This window comes from Zootoca vivipara, chromosome 7, assembly GCF_963506605.1.
Source record: "Zootoca vivipara chromosome 7, rZooViv1.1, whole genome shotgun sequence".
In the NCBI taxonomy this organism is placed as follows: domain Eukaryota; kingdom Metazoa; phylum Chordata; class Lepidosauria; order Squamata; family Lacertidae; genus Zootoca; species Zootoca vivipara.
The window spans coordinates 83,506,201-83,523,807 of record NC_083282.1 but is presented as its reverse complement, the minus strand read 5'-3'; the positions used below and the strand labels follow the sequence as shown (position 1 = coordinate 83,523,807).

The 17,607-nt window shown below is 47.4% G+C and overlaps 1 protein-coding gene across 1 annotated transcript; it reads right to left on the bottom strand.

Moving 5' to 3' along the window:
- Nucleotides 1-493: 493 nt before the first annotated feature.
- Nucleotides 494-16,789, bottom strand: NPEPL1 (aminopeptidase like 1). Its single transcript, XM_035123375.2, has 12 exons — nt 16,603-16,789; nt 12,956-13,141; nt 11,358-11,528; nt 10,340-10,429; nt 9,255-9,336; nt 8,979-9,121; nt 7,474-7,551; nt 6,564-6,664; nt 5,648-5,771; nt 3,992-4,168; nt 3,170-3,280; nt 494-1,637 (listed from the first exon to the last, which is right to left on the bottom strand). Exons 1-12 carry the CDS (start codon nt 16,750-16,752, stop codon nt 1,479-1,481), a joined length of 1,572 nt encoding a protein of 523 aa, XP_034979266.2. The 5' UTR covers nt 16,753-16,789; the 3' UTR covers nt 494-1,478.
- Between the last annotated feature and the right edge of the window lie 818 nt (nt 16,790-17,607).

Here is a 17,607-nt window from a genome sequence, read left to right as displayed (position 1 = left end):
CTCGTAAAGCCACAGGGGTTTGGGTGGTTTTTTTTGGAGGGGGGGGGATTAGAAATCAAAACACCGCTTTCAGCAATTTGCTTCCCTTCTTCACTCTGCAAATGTACCCTCATAAAATAAAAGTGCTCCATGCTGGGCATTCCTCTTCCTCTGAGATGACCAGACTGTTGTGTGCAAGTGTGACAAGGCACCATGAATAGGATATGCTGCTCTGAAAATGAAGAATGCATGACCCGCCCATGTTGCATCGAGCCACGGTTCTTGCGCAGTCCTGTGCCCAGCAAGATGCCCCACAGTAGCTCGAGAGAGAGCTGTCTCCCATGGCCTGCCCTCAACACCTGGCCATGAGAGCGCTATTGCCCAATTCCACGTAGCTGCCAGGACTCATAGCCAGTTTTGCCCTGCACTTACCTCTTGCAGTCTTTGTGTCACCTACACGCATTTGCAGAAAGGAACGGCGCAGATACCTCCATTCAATAACCTTACACTCGTGTTGAGATGAGAGTAGGAAGGGTTTTATTCTAGGTTGCCTCCCATTAACACTTTTATTCTAAGCGTTGATGTAGTTTGTCAGCAGAAGGGCGTTAAGAACCGTCGTGGAGAAATTCACCGGCCCACTCGTAGGGTCATATCCGTAATGATCAGCGAAAGATGTAACATGCATGAATGGTAGCTTAGGAAGATTATTATTATAATTTAAAAGCCGCCTTAGGAAACAAGGCCTCCCTTATGCCGAAATGCTGCTGCTAAGTGAATAATGCAGAGCCTCAAAGTGGCTTCATTCCAGCGGTTGCAACCCTGCAAACTAAGTGGAGCCTGTTATGCTGTTGCTCAAGGCAGCTGCAGTTCCTTCAGGCGTAGCAGTCCTGTCCTCGTCCCTCACCTGCTGGGGGCAAGCAGGATTTCAGCTATGCCTCCCAGCAGGTGAAAAACAGACCAGAGAAAGAGGGCAGGAGGCACGGCAGCTGCTTCATCCCCTGCAGCGTCAGGAGATTCAAAGGGATGCAGCTGGTGTTTGACTTCCAAGGTGGTAACCCTATATTCCTCCATACCCCACGACACTATTGAATTCTGTAAAGCAGAGGGGTTGAGGGGAAAAAAACCCTGCAGAACTAACTCGGAAGGCTCTATTGGCATCAAGAGGTGAAGCTGTTGCAGCAATAGGCTCAGATACTTTTTTGAAAGGGACGTGGGGGGAAATAGACACATCCCTGGCCCCTTCTCCATAAAGACTCGAAGCGGCAAAGTCACCAGGTTTGGTAGAAAAACTCCAAGCGCATTAAAAAAAGAAAAACACCCAACCCAACAGAATACAGCCTTTTGCCAGAGTGAGATGGGAGAATCAAATGTGAACAACTTGTTTTTGTTTTCTTGGTCATTTTCCGACACGTGGGTGCTTTCGTGGTTTGGGAAACCCTTCAGTGCAAAGTGAGGTAATTCCGGCGTGCCCTCCCTCCAAGAGAGTAGGAGAGCGGGCACTAAACCAAGCGGCGCCTCTTGGAATCTCTCTCCATATCTTCCAGCGGGGAGTCCCCATTGCAGCCCAGCGGAGAAACCATGTTCAGGAGAGGGTCTTCGGAGGCACGGCCAAACAGGGAGAGCAACAAAGCGACGCCGTAGCCTGTGGCTCGTTCACCCTAGGAGCAAAAGCAGAGAGAGAGAGAGGAGTCTCAGCACTGAATGCGGGAGAAACACGGAAGGCAAATACTTGGAATGCTTCCTATGAGGGCTTTCTAGGCGAAATAATAATAAAAAGCTGAATGGAAAGAGGCACACAAATTAAGTCACTCTGCAGCATCCTAACGCTATAATCCTATACCTAGTTAACTGGGAATAAGACCCGCTGAACTCAATAGGACATACTATGTATTTATAATTTGCTAGAAGTTGCCCAGAGTGGCTGGGGGCAGCCCGGTCAGATGGGCACAACAACAACAACAACAACGTATGTACAGGGATCCCCTATCAAACAAGTTGCTTTATCATGCATCTATTGCCAATGCTTTTACTGGTATATTCTGCTATTTACATAAAGCTAAGAAATGAAGAGTGGGGAAATCCAACGCACCGTGGGCTGGTATCCAACAAAGTGCCCCCGAAAACTGTTCTAGGCCCCCCCCCAAACCTCCAGAGCAGATGTGGGGAAGGGGGTGTGCAGTGAAAGGAGAAGAAGGCAACGTTCTGTTTTCCAACAACACTTTACGGTGGTGGACGTACTTTGCTGGATACGGCTCTGTAGATACACTGTCTGAATTCCACAGCCTGTTTAAATCACACAAAACCTGCACTTGCCTGCTGCTTTTGTTTCATTGATTTTGCTGCTCCCAGGAAAGGGCAAGAATCTCCCAGGTGTCCAGTGGCCCCTCTGGATCTCTAGAATTTGTACTAATGCTGTGATTCGGTGTATTGCACTTATGGAAGTTAAGTGCCATTGAGCTCAGTGGGACTTCTGACAAAATATTTCCAAGACTTGACTTTCAAACCTTTCCTTTGACTTCTGAGTTTTCACCAGGCAGTCTCTACCCATTTTCAACCTCCTCTATAAAGGCTAGCCATTTGCTTTGAAAAAGATCTAAGATTCTCAAAACATTGAACTGTTGTTTTTTTATTTCATTTTCTATTTTTTTGCTTGTGCATAAACAGAGGACTAAACCACAGAGCCTAGGGCTTGCCGATCAGAAGGTCAGCGGTTTGAATCCCCGTGACAGGGTGAGCTCCCGTTGCCAGGTCCCTGCTCCTGCCAACCTAGCAGTTCAAAAGCACATCAAAGTGCAAGTAGATAAATAGGTACTGCTCCAGCGGGAAGGTAAACGGCGTTTCCGTGCGCTGCTCTGGTTCGCCAGAAGTGGCTTTGTCATGCTGGCCACATGACCTGGAAGCTGTACGCCGGCTCCTTCGGCCAATAGAGCAAGATGAGCGCCGCAACCCCAGAGTCGGTCACGACTGGACCTAATGGTCAGGGGTCCCTTTACCTTGTAACCAGAGGACTGGCTTATTATTGCACTGCAGAAGACAAGTTCCCACTCGAAAAGACTCAAAACTTTCATTTTACTTATTTAAAACATTTCTGAATCACTGGCAATGTTGGCTCCATCTAATTTCACGTGGCTGCGGTGATGATATAGCAGCCTTTGACTTAAGAGAATGGAATCAATCATATGCAACTCACCGCATGGACTGGGGCAGCAATGTCTATGTGGACCCAGACACCAGGCCAGTCAAACCCAATGTGTGAAGCAATGAAGAGTCCAGCACAAGAGCTTGGGGAGTTATCTCGGTCCTGGAGAAAACAGCAGAAAAGAGGCTGGAATTAGTAAAAAGCATTTTCAGAAGCCTCAGTCTACAAATAATGATGCTCAATTGCATTTCTAGAGAAGGTAGGCAGAAGCAAAGCAATAATAATAATAATAATAATAATAATAATAATAATAATAATAATAATAATAAATATAATCATCATCGTCGTCGTATTATTTAAACTCCACCCATCTGGCTGGGTTTTGGCTACCAACAGAACACTAAAAACAGAATAAAACTTCAAACATCAAAAACTTCCCTAAACAGCGCAGAAAGTGCCTCACAGGCATTGCACTCAGCGTAGGCATAAAATAAAGGTAAAGGGACCCCTGACCATTAGGTCCAGTCGTGACCGACTCTGGGGTTGCACGCTCATCTCGCATTATTGGCCGAGGGAGCCGGCGTATAGCTTCCAGGTCATGTGGCCAGCATGACAAAGCCGCTTCTGGCAAACCAGAGCAGCACATGGAAACGCTCTTTACCTTCCCACTGTAGCGGTTCCTATTTATCTACTTGCATTTTGACATGCTTTCGAACTGCTAGGTTGGCAGGAGCTGGGACCAAGCAACGGGAGCTCACCCCGTCACAGGGATTCGAACCGCCGACCTTCTGATCAGCAAACCCTAGGCTCAGTGGTTTAACCACAGCGCCACCTGGGCATAAAATAGTAACTTTAAAAATCTGATAAACCTACCGCCACAGAGTTCTTCATGTCAGCTACAGCAGAGGTAAATTCACTAAAATGGAGCTCAGGGCAATAGACAATAGGGTGAACCAGATCTCCACAGTTTCTGCCCGCCTTGACACAGGCTCTTTCCCACTCTTCGTTGTTGGTGAGGACAGCAGCGTGGTATTTCCCTGTGGCAATTCCCTGAAAGGTGACAAGAAGGAAAATGTGAAACCTAAGAAGAGGCAGGCCATTTCTGCCTATATTCTGAAGTGCTGCACCATAGATGGGACTCATAGATTGCTTTTGCAATGCCATCTCCTGGAAAGCAGGAGAAGAGGCCAAGAGGCAGAGACTGTCTCCCCATCCTCCTGCGACAAGCTCCTCTGCTCTGATCTCCCAGTACCAGAAGAGGTATGAAGAGGGAGGTGCAAAGGCCGGCTGGCAGAGTCTCAGGTTGCTTGGGAAGGACTCGAGGAGGAAACTAAGGCAGCTGTGGAAAGATGGGGACCCACAACTGCCTCAAAAGGGCAAGACCTAGTGAGAAAAGAGCTGTTGTGCTCCTTAGGCCTGGCACTCCTGAGCAGACCTTGTTTCTTCTAATAAAGAGTTGGCTTCACTTACTCCATGGGATTTATTGCTAACACCTGCTCCTGTCGCCCTAATGACAAAAAATGGTGTCCTACAAGCCATTTCCTCCTCTGCTTGATAGCAGATGCTTTGGGCAGCAGGGAAGGGGGAAAAGAAATTAGGGAGGGGGAAAAAGGACACCACCAGTAGCAGCTGGTGCCCACTGGGACTTGTAGGGAAGAAGATACCGTGTTTCTCATATTATAAGACACGTCTTATATTTATTTTTTCCTTAAAAACACACACTATGGCTTATTTTCAAGGGATGTCTTATTTTTTTCCTCCTCCTCCTGCCACGGCCGGCATTGCTGCTGCACCTATCACTATGTCTTATTTTCGGGGTATGGCTTATATTCCTTGAATGCTTAAAAATCCTGCTATGGCTTATTTTATGGGTATGTCTTAAAATATGAGAAACAGGGTAGAGAAGCTGGCAGTAGGTGGAGTCAGAGCCAAGGGCAGGCCGAGCCAAACAACTCTAATTTTGCCCCCATCGTCCTCCCTGCTGAGTTCTACAAGGGCAACACTACCTCCTGGACTGGTTGCAAGCAAGAAGGCAGGCAGGTGGAGGTTGCCTACGCGCCTAGAGAGGTTGGTGGGGAAGTGCTACATTTGCCCTGATGGACCAGCCTTCCCCAGACAGCACTCTTATCTTGCTTGTAGCATTCCATATTTACTCAACCGCCTTCCCTTCCCCCACTGCTGCTGCTTCTCGGCCAACAAGAAGGATGGTTGAGTTATCCCAAGCCAAGAAAATGGGGAAGCGGAAGGAGACAACAGAAAGGCATGCACGCAGCAGAGACTTTCTTCCACATGCACCCACAGCTGTTTTCCTGAAGGTTCTGCACCTGAGAGGGCTGTGAAGACATGTCACTGTCTCCTTCTGTAACTGCTATCTAAAGCAGTGGTTTTCAAACTCTTTCTCCAGGGAACTCTGACTCTGAAACTTACCAGAATCTGGTATGAAGGCACACAACATGCCTCCCTGGGGAAAATTGTTCCAAAGCGGGGAACTATCGCAGAGAAAGCCTGTTTTGTTTTCACTCAAAGTACCTGAGCACCAGTGAGAGTAGCCATATCCAAAATAATGTCGGCACAAAGGTCTTTGCAAGCGTAGGCAACCCCATCAGCAAGCACCAGCCTGCCCTCGGCATCAGTGTTGTTGATTTCCACAGTTCTGGAGAAAGAGTAGGATAATTTTTAATAATAATAATAATGTGGCAATGTTTAAGGGTTATCTATTCATTTAATCTAGTTAGGTAATTGCTATGCGCCTTAATGTAGAAAAGCTAAAACAGCAAGCTAAAACAACAATAACAAATATTCCAAAAAATACAGAAGAAAAACATTAAGTCACGTTTACCAATTAAAATACAGTCGTACCTTGGGAGTCAAACGGAATCTACTCCGGAAGTCCGTTCAACTTCCAAAACATTCAAAAACCAAAGTGTGGCTTCTGATTGGCTGCAGGAAGCTCCTGCAGCCAATCAGAAGCTGCGGAAGCCTTGTCGGATGTTCGGCTTCCAAAAGAACGTTCAAAAACCGAACACTCACTTGCGGATTTTGATCATTCAGGAGGCAATTTGTTCGGGAGCCAAGGCGTTCGAGATCCAAGTTATGACTGTATACTGATGGAAACGCCTTCTGCTACACTTCCTCACTCTCATCTACTGTATGGCCCAAATGAACTCGCAGGTCAGTCCCAATCATTGGGACTAGAAACCTTCCCACAAATGAAAGCGGAGATTCCGAGAAGCTGATTCATGTGTCCCAGTATTGCAACCTGGTATTTTTCTGTACCATCAGCAATTGTGGCCTATATACCTGCTTAGCAATCTCCCTGAGCCAGTGAAATCCTCCGAGGACCAGCTGTGCATTTTTTAAAGTTAGGAGCAGGTGGAGAATTCCCAAAGTAAGCACTAGGCAGCAGCTAGGTAGGGTAAGAGCGGAGGGAATAATTAAATCTTACTTTCCAGAGTAAAGAACATGGATATCGTCCGGCCTTGTTGCATTTGGTCCGACAGAATTCTCAGCCAAGCAAAAAACAGCATGAAGATTGTCTTTGAAGCCCTATTGCAGGAAGGAGAAAAGAAGAGCTGTGAAATGAAGAGAGAATCTAACCCGCAAAACAAATGAAAGCCAACAGGAGAGAAACCATGCCACACATTTTTATTTTTATTTATTGCAAACAAAGTCTCTGATACAGCTCTACGCAAGAAAAATGCCTTTTGAAGCAGCAGCCTTGGGAAATGTTGATTTAGCATTTGAGTGCCTCCCACCAGATTTCTTGGCTGCCCGGCTGCCCTGTTAAATAACTGCGGTGAGATGCTTTCAGAGCCCTGGATACTCTCGCCGGGTGGAGGGAGAAGACTGCCAGCAAGACTCATAGCACTATAGCAAGAGTGGAATTTCTTTGGCCTTTTTCGTTTTTAAAGAACACCCATCAGTTTGTCACAGTATTCCAAGGCTTGGAGTTTTTATTGTCTCCCCTCCCACCTCCCATGCATAGGGGAATAAAGGGAAACATATAAAAGTCAGGTAGTTGTTTATTTCCCTGACATCTGGTGGGAGGGTGTTCCACAGGGCTGGCACGATTACGGAGGAGAGCCTCTGCCTGGTTCCTTGTAACCTGACTTCTCGCAACCCACAGTCCGGGCAGAATGATGGAGGTGGAGACACTCCTTCAGGGCCGAGGCAGTTTAGGGTTTTAAAGGTGAATTTAAAATCAAGCGGGCATCGCATTCTTGAATCCTCCAAAATAAGGAACAGCCGTGATGTTACATCACTGGTAGACCACTGAACCACCAAGGTTCTACTGCTTGGCTATCGCTGCATGGCTAAAACAGTTTTGATAAAAAAAACTGTTCAGTTTCACTCACTTGTTTTACGGTGGCTTTGAAGGCGCCCAAAATAGCAGCAGCTCCACCACAATCTCGCTTCATCCCAGGCATTGTTGTCTAGAAATTCAAAGAAATTCATTTATGCAGAAAGCTTTGGTGCTGAAAGAGCCATGCTGAGAGGATTACAGCGCAAAATTGCAGTGTAGCCCTCGCTGAGTAAACTCCATTGAGTTTGACATAACTTCCTCTCCGGTAAGTGTGTACTAACTAGATTGCAGGCTTTATCTGTTAAGTCTTTCAACACACACACACCTACCTACCTCCAAGTGAATTTATGCCATAAAATTGTATTCATCCTTTGCTTACTCATGCCTCTCCTTCCCCATCTAAATTTAGAATGAATTTAAGCTCTGTGGGGCAGAGACCTGCTTCTTCTTGGCTTGCTCTACTCTGTGTAGGAGTAATTATGTACCCTGATGGCATTATACAGATAACAAACACTGCCTCACCTTTAAGCTCCACTCAGGAACAAGGAATGCCCGACTAATGAAGGGGCTTCTCAGAATGCACTAGGCCAGCCCAACCTTTATTAGTTATTTTGCAAATTCATAAACGGCTGCACAGCCTGAGGCTATCAAAGTGGTGCACAAGATAAAAAAGGCAATTGCCAAAGGCCCATCCAGTCCAACACCCTGTTTGCACTGTGGCTAAGCAGATGCCACAAACGGGAAGCACATAAGCAGAACCCAAGTGCAACAGCAACTCTCCCCGCTTGCATAGCTGCCAAGTCTCCCGTTTTCCCCGGGAAATTCCCGATTTTCCAGCTGTTCCTAGCTGAAAAAATGGATTTTTTTGTTTTCCCCGGTTTATTCTGGCGCGACGGTCATTTTGGAACTGGGCGGAGCATGCTCAGAAGCGACTTTTGATGGCGGCAGCGCTACTTCCGGTCTGCTATTTCCGGCCCGGTCCCTTATTTCTCTGACAGCAACTTGGCAGGTATGCGCTTGTGATTCTCAGCAACCAGTATGCAGAGGTGCATGATAGGCAAACTAAGGCCCAGGGGCCGGATCCGGCCCTATCACCTTCTAAATCTGGCCCGGGAATCAGCGTGTTTTTACATGCATACAATGTGCCCTTTTATTTAAAATTCATCTCTGGGTTATTTGTGGGGCACAGGAATTCGTTCACCCCCCAAAAAAAACATAGTCCGGCCCCCCACAAGGTCTGAGGGACAGTGGAACGACCCCCTGCTGAAAAGGTTTGCTGACCCCTGGATAGGGCCTCAGACACTGGAGGGAGAACATAGCCATTGTGGCCTGCAGCATCAGTCTGAAGGAGCCCTACCTGCACATGGATGAATGCACAGGTAGAGCAGACTCTGCAAGCGTGCAGGCCCCCTTTGGATTGATGGAGATCATACATGCACCAACAGTCTGGGCTTGTGGCTAGGCAGGCACCTTCCCACATAACAAACACACGAGCGGGAATTTTGATGTGTGTGAGTGAGCGTGTACAGCTGCAGCCATGTCTCCAGACACGCTCACCTTTCCTTTGATGCTGAGTCCTCCAGTGTCGTAAACAATGCCCTTCCCAACCCAGGCGATGGTTTGTGTGGCACCTTCCGGGGTGTGGCTCAGCACGGCTAGAGCCGGTGGGTGCACGGCCGCTTTGCCAACGCCGTAAATACCTGGGGATAGAGGTAGAGACAGAGGAGAGCTGGGGAAATTATCTGAATTACCCATGGGTAATGTCTTAACCACATACAAGATTTTACCATAATGGGGGAGGGGGGAGGAGGAAATCGCTTTGGTCTGACTGACCTCCAAATCCTTTCTCCTTCAATTCTGCGTTTCGAATAATGGTTGGAACAATCCCCAGGTCCTTTCCGACTTTTCTGATTTCCTTCAAGTAAGGAAGACACCAGAGTCACATCGCAACACCTTTAAACACTGTGCTTCTTAAACTCAGAAGTCAGAATCCAAGGCCCAAATCCAAGGGACCAGGATGGAACAACCACTAGCCTGGACCACTTTTTCCTGCAACCCCCTGCCAGGACACCAAAGCCATTCTCAGTGGCTCTCCTCCCAGTTCCCTCACCTTCTGAGGCAAGGAGACCAGTGACTGGGGAAAGGGCCTTATTGGTGGTGGGTCCCCATTTATAAACACCTTGTCCGTGCCGTGCTTCACCTAGCACAAACTTTCATGTCTTTTTGCTGCCAAATGAAGACCTTTTTTTAAAAAAAAATCTTTCCAGCCTTCAAAACCTTCCAAGCTGCTGTTGATTTGCTTGTAAATTTGCTGGTAAGAATTGTCCCCTTCACCAGCTCTAAGGTTTTTTTTTATGGGGTGGGGGGCGAGAGCGTCAGGGATTTTATGGCAGATGTGAGAGTGAGGCAAAATTCACCTGCCCTGTGAATCTTTACAGGGTGTCTTTCCATCCCCACCAAAACTTGCAAACATCGATGTGTTATATCAGCACAGCACTACAAAGCGTTCCTGGACATTTTGAACGTCGCTGTCCTCAGGTAGTCAGGAATGAGGTAAGGCCCTTTGTTGTTTCTACGTGAAATCTGTCTGAAGAGACCCTTTGAAAGAGGGCCTGTGTGGGACCAATTTCGGGGTGGGGTGGGGGCTGTAACCCTTGCACAATCTTTCGTGGATGTCACTGACCCAAGCCTACAAGCAGAACCTAGATTTCCTGATCATTTAGTCCTATTGATTTATGGGCCTCATTAAAGCCACCTGGTTCAAAATGGCAAACCATTTGTCATCAAATGCCAAGCGGCAAGGCAGCCACCTGAGCATCATGGACAAAATACAGTTTCACTGCAATGGAATCCTGGACATAAGCTTCCCAAATTCAATTGACTGCTCAAGCTAACCCTGTTTAAAGGTTACCACCAACCTCCAGGAATCTGTCGGTGTTCATTTCATTACATGGAGTGTCTACAATCCGAGCTGCCAGCCTTATACCTTCCGCAGCACTTTCCAGACACTAGAATTCATGCAAGAAAGAAAAGGGGAACATGTCATTTGGCTTTTCTTCTGCATCTGTATTGCTCAAGAGACTTTCCGGGTATCAGGAAAATTCAAGCGTCATGGAAGTCTGTAGTGTAGACCAGAGGCTACTTATGAGGGTTTGAACTTAGCAAGTCTAATCACTCACTTCTACATACCGTAGGAGAAAACAGCATCAAAAATCCCTATTCATTTTTATCACTGTATTACTGTAAGCCAGGCATCCCCAAACTGCGGCCCTCCAGGTGTTTTGGCCTACAATTCCCATGATCTCTAGCTAACAAGACCAGTGGTTGGGGAAGATGGGAATTGTAGTCCAAAACATCTGGAGGGCCGAAGTTTGGGGATGCCTGCTGTAAGCAAACCTAGGAGCTCGTAGCTTTCTTTCTTTCTGTTAAAGTGCATAAAATTTCACCCACATTTCAATTTTAATGCACTTTCATGTTTGCAAATTGCCTGTTGTGTTCTATGAAAACCAGCTAAAGTAAAACCAGCCATGCAACCTGGGGGGGGGGGGGCTCTTAACATTAACCCCAAAGTATGCGGCACTCACATCGCCATATTATTTTTGTGTCTAAAAGTATAATTTAACTTAAAAACCATTGTAAACTGTAAAAACTGTTAGTAGGATTGGAATAACACTGGTAGTTTAATGGTGAATTTTGGATATAGCAGAGATGTAAAAGATTTGGATTATTATAAAAGATGCAGGAGGAAATTATTAACAATAGGACCCACAAAGGGGAGGAGGGAAGTCCAGAAGATTCTATGGAATCTTGTCTTTATGCTGTATATGTGATTGTAAAACCGTAATCTGAAAGGCCAAATAAATATATATATTTTAAATTTTAATTTTTAAAATAAAAGTATCAAACTTCTTCTGTTGCAACAAACCGGCAGCTTACTTTAAGCGTCTCCACCTCCACAGGGCCATTGTTCTGCCCAACCAGGAAAAATTCCACTATCACAGTTTTCTTCTCTGTGCGTCTAGAGGCACTGGATCGCTGTGTGAACAGCGGGAAAGCTCTTGCTATAGCACAGGCTGAGGCAAAGACCTCTGAGCGCTCGCAGACCATCTGAAAGGGAAACAGAAAATCAAATGCGTGCCAGAAACCTGAGAAGGGGCTGGGCGCTCACATTTCTGAGGGGGAGGCAGCTTCCCAGATGTTCTGATGTCAAGCCTCCTAACAGCAGAGGTCTCCAAACGTCTCCTCAGAAGGAAGCCATATTGAGTTATGCTGGGCTTGCTTCCAATTAAGCGGGTGTGACATAGCAAGGGAACCTGTGAAACTCCAGGTGTTGTGAAGCTACAATCCCCTGACCATTGCCTTTGCCGAGGCTGATGGGAGTTGGGAGTCCAACGACACCTAAAAGGCTAAAGGTTTCCCTTCCCTAGAATACAGTGGAACCTCAGTTTACGACTACCTCCGTTTACGACTACCTCCGTTTACGAACGCCGCGGACCCGGAAGTGTTTACATCTGGGTTCTGCGGTGTCGGATGCGCAGATGCGACCTGCGCAGCTCTTGCATGCGCAGAAGCGATCTCTGCAGCTCGTGCAGAAGTGCTCTATCGGCGCTTCGCGCACGCGTAGAAGCGTGCCTTCAACAAGCGAGTGCCTCGGCGAGCGAACGTCTCCGCAGAACAGATTGCGTTCGCAAACCCGAGGTACCACTGTATAGGACTGTGGCCTAAGAGTCCTAAAAATGACCTCTACAGAAATGCTGGCTTGGAGCTCATGGCCTCTTGCCTCCTTTTTTAGAAATTAAACACTGGTGGGAGACTTGAAACTCAGAAGTTGGCAATTATTTTATTGATTGGTTTGTTTTATTTTCATTCCACTTGATTGCCATGAATACCCCTCAAATAGGTTTACAAAAAAGGTACAACAATAAATTTATAAATACAGGTGGGTAGCCGTGTTGGTCTGCTGTAGTTGAAACAAAATAAAAAAAATTCCTTCCAGTAGCACCTTAGAGACCAACTAAGTTTGTCATTGGTATGACACGAAAGCTCATACCAATGACAAACTTAGTTGGTCTCTAAGGTGCTACTGGAAGGAATTTTTTTATTTTATAAATACAGACAGCAACCATTTTAGGCACGCCTGATATGTTCACAAACACGCATTGCACCAAACCTGGAAATGACCCCCAAATGTCACAAAAACCTCATGAGAAGGGGCGGAATGGGGTGTTTGCAGGGTTTTCCAATAGCATTTCAAATATATGCGATTTCACTTAAACGCACGGTGCCTTGGAATGTAACCCCTGCGTAAATTAGGAGTTGCCTGTATGAAAAACTGAGAACAATAACTTAAAACCAATTTATACCCAAAGACAACAACTGCCTCCACAAGAAATGAATCACAAATCTTCAAGTGCAGAACAAGGTGTTTCGAAGTTCTTCCAGGAGCGAACACGGCATTTAAATAAGCCCTTTGCATTTGAAGAGCTTGCATATATTTTAAAGCCATTTCCCTCCAGCTGCTCACTTTCACTTACAAGGATGCATCTGTTAGTTCCTCCCGGGAGGCAGCTCCGAACGAGGCGCGTGAGAAACTGGGCGGCCGACGGGCTGTTGTGTCTGCTGACCCGGGAAGGTAAAGCGGCTATAGTAGCATAGTTCAGGTAGAGAGGGCAGCTGTCCGTCGGATTTGGGTTCAGGTTGCTTAGCGCAGCTTGCCATAACTGAGAAAAAGGAAACGATGGGAAAGATTGGAGACCCTTCTCCAGAAGATGCTCCACCCATTCATAGTTTTTTTTAGTTGTACCCCTTTAGCCTGGCAAATGACTTACCACAGTGGTGGGGGATATGCAGCAGCAACATGCAAAAAACCCCAGACCGCATGGTGACCCAGTGATCACAGTGACCCAGTTCACATCCAATGCTAAGCCAAACCATGGCTTAGTGCAAACCTGTTTTCTCCTGGAGAGACTGACTACTTTACTCCTCCGTCCTCCTGCTGCTACACTGCTGGGAACTAAGCCATGGTTTGGTTTAGTGCAGGGGGTGGCAACCTATGGCCCATGGGCCACAACCGGTCCATGGGGTCGTTTAACCGGCCCATGGACCCCCGCCGCCCACTCGGGGACCCCTGCTGCCCGCTTGTTCAGCTCCCGTGCACCACGCTAAACCAGTGTGGAGCAGAGCAGGGACCGCCTTCTGCGACGCTGACTGGCTTCCCATTGGCTGCCGACCCCCCCCCCCCGTGTAGCCAATGGGAAGCTGTGCACGCCTCCTCCGTGCCGGAAATAGCATTTGTGCAAGCATGTGCGCGCACAAACACATTCCGGCCCACTGCGGCGTCTGCGGGACCATGAACCAGCCCAATCCACAAAACTTTGCCAACCCCTGATTTAGTGCATTGTCCAAACTGTTGCTTAGCACACAACAGCAACAGGGCGGGAGGAGGTGCAAAGTGACTTCAACCTCCTCTGCAGGAATCTGCACAGTCACACATTTGCACTAAACCATGGCCTGGCTTAGTGTTACCTGTGAGCTGACATTGGCTTAAGAGCGCCTCCACCAATACATCAAGAGGGAAAGAAAGAGAGCTCGCGGAATTTCAAATTTTCACCACGCTTCTTTCAAAACAACAAAGCAAATAATATTCATAAGGGCCTAGGATGGGTGATCCCTGTTAAAGCAGCTCTGTTAAACATGGCTGGGGCAGACCTGCCATAGGAACCCTGGGGGGGGGGGTTTATAGGTAATGGTGGCGTACATCTACTAGCCTAAATGGGCCAAAAATTATCACTCAGGGTGCTTCCAGACTGCTGTGTATTGTGGAATAAGTGCCCCCCCCAACATGCATGCATATTTTTCACAGTGCCCACACTATGTCATTGGCATCAAAACATCAGTCTACATATTCCCTGTTTAATCTGGGTTTACCCTCTCCAGGAAAAAATCCAAACACGGCAACAACCCCACACCAATATCAAGCTCTCATCTGAAAGCACCTTCAATAGGATTGCTTTTATTGTAACTGCCTGCCAACCTTTTCTGGACTCCTCAAAACAGATCTTCAGTTGTGAGCAAATTGCAACTGCTTTGGGGTAGTTGCTGCAGCGTGGAGACAAGTAAAATGTGCCCTTCTCCAAATGGACAGGCTGGCTCAAATCTTCATAGGTTTCTTGTTTCTTCTGTCACGGTTTGGACTGTTATCTCCATTTTGGGACAGAGTCCAAGGCAGACCTCATGGCAACAACATCCCACCTAATTTCTATACTTAAAAAAGAAACACAACACCCCCTTTGCCACCTCATCTGCTGCTTTGTTTAACATCTTGGCCAATGAAGAGTTCCGGAGAACTTGAAAACGGACTCAGTGGCAATTTGGCTGATCCTGAGAAAGGTATTGCCCAACTGTGGATTTCAGCCCATAATCTCTCATTATGGGGACAGGGCAACAGATTCATTAATCAGCAGCAACAATCTTCCAGCTTGGTCACCCACTCTTCTCTAAATAACAAAGTCAAACCAATGCGAGCCAGCTTCTCAACCCCCGCAACTTAATTGCTCAAATTCTGTCAAATGACCTTAAGGCCTGTGTTTTGACTTCCCAGACAGTTAATAAATCAACAAATCTGGGACCCACGCAAACAATAGTTACCATTAAGCCTTGCAAAGTATCTTTAAATCGCTGCTGTGCCGAGTTGATATAATGCACTGATCTTTTAAAGGAAAAGTCACCTCCCTCTCTCCAACTTCTGTTGCCCATGCTTGTTGCAAAAAACCAGGATGTAAGTTTTTTTTTTTAATGTCTCTCTCTATTTTTTTTTTAAAGAGACACTCCTTGAGTATTTTCCAGACTTTTAGGGTTTTTAATGGGCCACAAGTCTTTCTGGTTTTTTTTTGAGGGGGTGGGTTCTATTTTCACTGACTGGGTGCATTCCCAGCTGTACCTGGAGAGGGCAGGGATTGAACCTGAGGCGTTCTGCCTGCAAAGCAGATATCTAAAACTGAGCTATGGCTCAAAGGTTAGCACAGCTGTCTGTATTTGTCCTTAGCACAGCTGTCTGGTATTTGAAGCCCTCTTTTAAGGGAATATCTTCTGTTTCTGCTCTCCTGTGCTGCGTAGAGGAGCTTCCATTGATCTAAACTCTTCTCATCTGAATTCCATGCTGTGTTTACACTTCCTCCCTCCTTAAGTGAACCTAGAACAGGCAAGAAATGGGTGGCACTTTCCGAAATATATACATTTGCACCCATGCACCAAGCATTTGCAACAGAGCTGGTTTTTAAAAGCAAAACTCAAAATCAACAAGTTTGGGTAGGTTAACCATTCTAGGCGAGAGAGAGAAAACTAAAAACTTAAAAGAGTTTGAAGCTTATCTGGGAGCAAGTCTAAGTGAACTTAAAAAGGGATTTGCCTCCAAGCGAGAGGGCTACAAGGCTGAGAGAAAGTCTCCTTCGGCTCTGAAGAAAGCTCATACCAATGACAAACTTAGTTGGTCTCTAAGGTGCTACTGGAAGGAATTTTTTATTTTGTTCCCAGGGCTCAGTAAGGCTTACTTTGAAGAAACACGGGCGAGGCTGTACAGGTGCCTACTGAGAATAAACTTACGGTAACTTGCAAACTGCAAATAAATCAAGGAGGGAGACGAGTTCGAGATAAGAGCACGTGCATTTTTGCTTCCTCCGAGGGGGAGCAATTTCCCCCCCCCTCCCCTTCGTGGGAATCTCATGGGAGCAAAAGATAGGGAAAAATTACCTGGGGCGGAGCTTCAGCACGTGGGAATGAAAGGATGAGAGGTGGCTCTTTTGTATAATAATAATAATAATAATAATTAATTGCAAGTTCCGTCCTCCCTCTCCAACCCCCCCCCCCTTTTCCAGCAAGGCGCTATCTAACCAGCAGGAGAAATATGGTAAATCCAGCCCACCCCCACCGCGGCTGGCGGCGCTCTCTCTAGCCCAGCCCAGGCCTGGGGAAAGAGAGAGGAAGCATTTCCCAAGGCAACCCTTGGCAAGAGGAAGAGGAAAAGGAGATTTCTATTAATTATCAGGAGAGCTTCAGTTTGGGGGTGGGGACGGGGACCCCGACGAAACAGGGTCGCGGGAGCTCCATGCAACAGCCTCTCCGTCCTCTCTGCCCAGCCCGCCCCGGGCGCCGCTGGCTTCGGGAGAGCCCGGCGCGCATTTACCTCCTCGGTGACCCTGGGCTGCAGCTTCCCCCGCAGCTGGGCCCAGGGCAGGCGGTGCAGGTTCTGCAGCTGGCCCAGCACGAGCAAAGGGCGGCTCTGCGGGTCCGCCTCGCCGGCGCTGGCCTGGAACTCCAGCTGCACGTTCGCCATCTTCCTGCCCGCAGCGGAGGAGGAGGAGGAGGAGGCGGCGGCGTCTCGGCTCTAGCTCCGGCTCCTCCCCGGTGAAGGCAGCGCGCCCGCCTCCTCCGGCCGGGCAAGGAACTGCAGCGTCGCCGCGAGCAGCGTAGAGCCTCCATGGACCAGGGCACGCTAACCGCGAATAGCGTTTGCTGTTGGAGGGGGAAGGGGGTCAAGGAGGGGACTTTTAGAAGACATCTGAAGACAGCCCTGTATTGAAAAGTTTTTTTTTTCATGTTTGACGTTTTATTATGTTCTCATATGTGCTGGAAGAGTGGTAGGGGGGGGGAACCCAGCCCAATGGTCAGGGTAATAATAATAATAGTAATAATAATAGTAATAATAATAATAATAATAATAGTTAAAGCTCTCTGCCCTCAAGGATCCCAGGTTTGCTCTGGTTTGCCCAAAAATGGCATGGGACATTGGGATCATGGAATCGTAGAATGGTGTTGGTGGGAGGGACCCCATGGGTCATCTAGTCCAACCCTCCCTGCAATGTAGGAATTGCAACATTCCCTTGCAGTTCCCATCCAGTTTGAAACCAGGCCAGACCCTGCTTAACTTTGGAAGTGTACTAGAAGTTCTCTTGCTTGCATGGTGGACACCAGAGAAAGAGCATAGGCAAAGCCTGCTTAGTCCCGCATCCTGTTATCACAGTGGCCAGTCAGATGCCTGTGGGAAACCAGGGAGCAGAAGATGAGTGCAAGAGCAGCTCTCACCTCTGGTGGTTTCAAGCAACTGGTATTCAGAAGCGTTGTTGGGGCAGAGCATAGACATACATGGTCAGTCTCCACCAATAGCCCTCTCCTATCTGAATTTATCCAA

Excerpts from the sequence above, each read along its gene's own strand:
- NPEPL1 (XM_035123375.2), bottom strand. The coding sequence starts at position 16,752 with ATGGCGAACGTGCAGCTGGAGTTCCAGGCCAGCGCCGGCGAGGCGGAC. Across the intron at positions 11,529-12,955 it reads GAACTAACAGATGCATCCTT|ATGGTCTGCGAGCGCTCAGA; the intron begins GTAAGTGAAAGT and ends TTTCCCTTTCAG. Across the intron at positions 7,552-8,978 it reads GACTCAGCATCAAAGGAAAG|ACAACAATGCCTGGGATGAA; the intron begins GTGAGCGTGTCT and ends TTGAATTTCTAG.